We start from the raw sequence: 5,050 nt of genomic DNA, 5'->3' as shown, positions 1-5,050 counted from the left end.
TCTCAAAACAAGCAAAGAGAGTGCATGTCAGGATTGGACCCAACCAAATAGTAAAGGTAAACACTTTTTGGATGAACAACTTTCCATATGTGTCTGGTGAAAACATTGGTAGTGCCTCATTACTTCTTGTCAGTCTGTCTCTCATACATCTCTCATCCCTCCAGGTAAATGGAAGTGAAGTGTCTCTTCCCGACACTGTAGGAACATTAGCTCAGGTGGTAAGGCAGGGAAGCTACATAGTGGTCAATGCCATTGACTTGATAGTCCAGTTCGACGGGCAGAGTACTTTACTGGTCAGAATAGCCCAACACCGTCAAAACCGAGTCACTGGGATGTGTGGAAACTTCAACAGTAATCCTGCAGATGACAAAGTCTTGCCCAATGGCACATTGGCACAAAACGACAATCACTTTGGACACAGCTGGAAGTCATCCACAAGCCAACCAGGGTGAGTACACAAGTACATTATCATCAGTTGAGACTATTGTACTACTTTAAGAAAGAGTACACATTACAGAAAAGTGTGTTGCAAAAGTCAGCCCAAGCGTTAAATGTATCGTGATTTATTTAGGTGTGGATCCACCGATGAAAGGAGTGGTGAAGGATTGAACAACTGTCCCTTCATAGAAGAATACTCTCAGCTCTGTAGTGTCATCACAAACAGTAGCGGCCCATTCAGAACCTGTCACCTGCAGTCTGACCCACAGCCATTTTTCAGTTCCTGTGTCTACGATCTCTGCCTCTACACTCCAGCCAATGACATGCTGTGCTCTGCAGTCTCAGCCTATGAGAAAACCTGCTCTGTTGTGGGGTTAAACATCCCGGAATGGCGCTCTGCTTTGCAATGTGGTATGTTTGCGCCGGGCTTAATAGACATCCAGTGTAATGAATGAGACCAAAAATCCTTATGTTGCACTTGCATGTGGCCCTTTGCAGTTTTGCAAAGGCTTTTTTGAAGCTAATGCTCTTTTCTTTGTTGGGATTCTTGTTGTTCCACATTTGTACTTTTGTGGTTAAATGGACTTGTTGGAAAAGGCTTTGTATAAAAGCGTTTAAGTTCAATTTAATGTAATAGAACAGAGCTTTCCGTTTGTCCTTGCTTGAGAAAAGAAGTATGTGTCTTTTTTATTTTATTTTTTACAGTTTTATGACCCCTTGTCTCATTCTTTCCCCACTATGTCCATAGCTGGTTCAGACCCCTGTGAACAGCTGAACTGCACAGAGTATGAGTGGTGTGGTAAGAAGGATGGTGTGTACGGTTGCTTCTGTGATGAGCACTACCATCGGCGCAACAATGAGAGCTACGGTGAGGGCAGCTCTTAAAACGCTGCTTGGTTTTTTGGATCACTCAAGTGGTGCATGATAGATGATTAGTAGACATTGCTATGGAGGCCAAGGTTCATGGGTTTTGAAGTAATGTGAACCATCCACCATGAGAAAATAACAAACAAAACATGATTTTTCAGACAATATGTTAAAACTGGCAATCAAATATAAACTCATTTGGTACAATATCTGTGAGAGTCAAAACTCTCTTCTTTGTTGGTATGTCACTAGGAGAAAACCCTGTTCAATTACAGCTGTCATTTAAGCCATTAATCTAAATATATTGATTAGTACAATTTAACCATGAGATTCTATACAAAATCTTTATATCAAATATTTTTTCTATCTCTCTTTCATAGACTCGTCCATCACTTGTGTCAGTAGTTCAGGCACCATGTCCGTGTCACGCTGCCAGCTGTTTGAAGCTGGGTTCCACTCCAACGCCCTCCATCTAAAAGATAACTTCTGCAATGGGACTCTTCAGAATGGACAACTGGTGTTCAACTTCAACAACGATGATCAGCTGTGTGGGACAACGCTTAGGGTACAGTCCATAAACTCTAATGTTATCAACACAGACTGAAGATGATTTGAGATGTGAATGGTCTCCTTAAAGTTCTCATATTATGCTCATTTTCAGGTTCATAATTGTATTTAGAGGTCATATCATATTTACAGGGTTTAATTTTTAAAAAACACAATTTTTTTTTGTTGTACAGCACCTCTTATCCCCCTGTGTGTTGAGCTTTCTGTTTTAGTTACAGAGTGAGTCATCTCACTTCTATGCCTGTATCTTCTTTTGGGAGTTGCACACGCGCGGTAGCTAGGTAAGGATTACTACACAGTCAGAAGCAGAGTATGACGGTATGCCACGCTAGCAGCTAGGCGAGCATTATAACATGTGTTACAAAGTGACGCACGTTCGTCACAGAAGTAAAAGCTGGACTACAATAGAGCAGTTTGAAGCAGTTTGTGCACAGTGTTTTCTGTTGGATATGGTAAGGGCCTTTGGGGGGGACTTTGGGATTTTCACTTTGTAAAAGGATAATATGAACACTTGAAGACATACAAACAACTCAAACCATTTTATAATTTTCTTCATAAGAGCAATGGAACACATTTCATCTATGAGAACGCCATCCAGGGCAACGTGGACCCTCATGAAGGTCCAATCAGCCGCCAGAGAAGCATTCATCTGCGTTTCTTCTGTGAATACCCTCTGACCCAGGCCCTGTCCATGGCTGTGGGCATCAATCCAATAGAGAGGTGAAAACACCATCACCCCACATGTTGCTTACTAAATAAAATGAACACTGACCTTTTTATAGTGAACATCTGTCCATAGTGATACATCATGGTGTATGTAATGATAGGGTTTCAGTATTTACGTATTTCAATAACATTATATTAAACACTGCTATATCTGCACTGAGTGAGGCGGCAGTGCTACTCTCTGATGACAGTGGTAATGACAATGACAAAGATTGAAGATAGGCGCCCTTGGTTTTTGAAAATGTTGTGTATTTGCCTACTGCTTGCCTACTGCTGTTTAAGCCAACAATACAAACTAAAGTAAGAGTACATTCATGAGAGTCTGTCTCTTTTCTGTAAATGTGAGTATGACAAAGGTTGCAAGCAAGACTTTCACCTGCCTGTGAATTGTCCCTTCTCAAGTGTAGTGAGATTGTGTTGTTTTTTCTGTAGCATTGTGAGGAAGAATCTTCCAGTGGGCCACGGACAGTATCATATGAGAATGATCCCCTACCAAGACGCTGGCTTCCGCTTCCCCCTAACCAGTACCAGGAACGTAGAAATAGAAATCGACCAGAGGTTGTATGTGGAGGTGCGGACAGAAGGAGTCGACCAAAGGCAGATCTCCACCGTTGTGGACTCTTGTTGGGCAACGCCTGTCAACCTTGCCAACTACCCTGTCCACTGGGATCTCATAAATGCAGAGTAAAGAGAGCTATCGCATCTTCGTCTTGTCTTAGCACACTGAACTTAACTCTGTTTACTTTTTTGTACCCTGGTAACATTGTAACTTTTACCATCTTCTCCATCTTCCAGGTGTCCTAACCCAGCAGATGGAACAGTAGAGATGGTTCAGAATGGCATCTCCACTGTGTCCCAATTCTCCTTCAAGATGTTCACCTTTTCAAACTTTTCATCCATCTACCTGCACTGCCAGGTCCACCTTTGTCTTTTAAGAAACAACAACTGCACAGCTGTAAGTAGCCTACTACCATGTTTGTGTGTGTGTGTTTGGATAAATGATCAATGCAGGTACATAAAAAGATACCCCTAATGTCGTTTCCTGCAGCACTGCTACCCAGGTTACCCCAGGCGTGTTAAGAGGGACGTATCCTACCATGCTACTATAGACATCTCACTAGGACCACTAACCCTGGGGCCACACATGAGAGGTAACTTATCTTCTCATACAATTTTTACTTGTACTTGATGAATTTATAACACAAAACTCAATGAATACATTTGATTTAAACACCTTTTTTTCTCTTTCAGGAAGAACAGTGACACCGAGCAGGGCTACAGGTCATTTGACCTCACTGATGACCCTGCTAGTCAGTTTGCTGACAGCCAAAACTCTGGTCTAGGCGGATCAATGGTGATCTATGTTGTAAAATGACTCAACATATCTTTGCTTTTAGATTGTATTTCTTTTCTAAAGTCCTTGTCCTTGAGTTGTGTTTTGTTATTTGTATGAAGGGGAAAAGTAGAATAAGGTTATTGCTTTAAAACAGTAGCCAATGTGCAGCATGTATTCACTTTGCAAGGTGTTAATTGATGATATCCTTAGTTTCTTTGTGGTGGTTCTTTTCATTAAATATCATATAATAACATATAAGAAGTAATCATGTAATCATCTATAATGAAGGTTAAAATTACAAATTAAAGTGTTTTATGCATGGAGTATTAACGTTATGTGTTGCCTAAGAACTTTTGTACAGAGTCCCTGTCCAGCCCACAGAACAAACTGGAAAAGGATGAAACTTTTTCTATTTTTTCTAATGGTTCTCTGGGTGCTCTGACCACAACAATATTAATCTCATCAACAATAATCAGTTTGTGGTTTTATATCTAAATGGCACTGCACTATAATGCAAAATACAAAAGACTAAGACTTAGATTGATTTAAAATGTGTACAATCTGAACATGGGGTACATCTCTGAATTTGTTTCCCGGCTTCCTTTAAAACGTGTCAGTGAGATTATTTTAATATTCCTTCATGAACATAATACAATTACATTAATTGCTATGAAAAAATTCGGACAATAACGTGAGTGCACCGTGTCCTGTTCACTCACTCTCACACAAACACAACCAGCAGAGATGTACAGGAGATGTACATCAACACATAAAATCATAGTAGGTCAAACAGCAGCAAACCAGTTTATGGTAACGAAAGACTCACTCTTTCCCACAATAAATGACTTAGTAGCCCACAATACTGCACCATAGCCTACACATTTCCTTTAATGAATGCATACAAGTAATTACTTGACCACAAAACATGTAAGGATGCAGTGCATGCCAGAAAAAGTTATTAAATGTTATTATGTATATATATAAATATGTATGTGTTCAAAGTGCTCAGAGCGATCTGTTGTTGTGGTTCTTCTTTACAATGCTAGAGGGCAGCATAAAACCAAAAACACATTTTTCTCTTTTTTCATGGCACGTTTACTTATCATAATGTTTATC

The 5,050-nt window shown here is 40.2% G+C and overlaps 1 protein-coding gene across 1 annotated transcript in view; it reads left to right on the top strand.

Annotated features, from left to right (window-relative positions):
- The window catches only part of LOC117937284 (alpha-tectorin-like), a 37,574-nt gene extending 33,307 nt beyond the window's left edge, over positions 1–4,267 (top strand). The window contains exons 6-15 of the mRNA XM_034861123.1: positions 1–56; positions 165–448; positions 572–849; positions 1,187–1,306; positions 1,686–1,870; positions 2,432–2,592; positions 3,031–3,282; positions 3,394–3,553; positions 3,647–3,749; positions 3,850–4,267. Of these exons, the coding sequence (XP_034717014.1) occupies positions 1–56; positions 165–448; positions 572–849; positions 1,187–1,306; positions 1,686–1,870; positions 2,432–2,592; positions 3,031–3,282; positions 3,394–3,553; positions 3,647–3,749; positions 3,850–3,941 (1,691 nt within the window). The 3' untranslated portion in view covers positions 3,942–4,267. The remainder of the gene's footprint in view (positions 57–164; positions 449–571; positions 850–1,186; positions 1,307–1,685; positions 1,871–2,431; positions 2,593–3,030; positions 3,283–3,393; positions 3,554–3,646; positions 3,750–3,849) is intronic.
- Positions 4,268–5,050: the final 783 nt, after the last annotated feature.

This window comes from Etheostoma cragini, chromosome 21 (genome assembly GCF_013103735.1).
Source record: "Etheostoma cragini isolate CJK2018 chromosome 21, CSU_Ecrag_1.0, whole genome shotgun sequence".
Taxonomy (NCBI): domain Eukaryota; kingdom Metazoa; phylum Chordata; class Actinopteri; order Perciformes; family Percidae; genus Etheostoma; species Etheostoma cragini.
The sequence above is the reverse complement of the archived record's forward strand: the minus strand, read 5'-3'. Positions and strand labels throughout refer to the sequence as shown.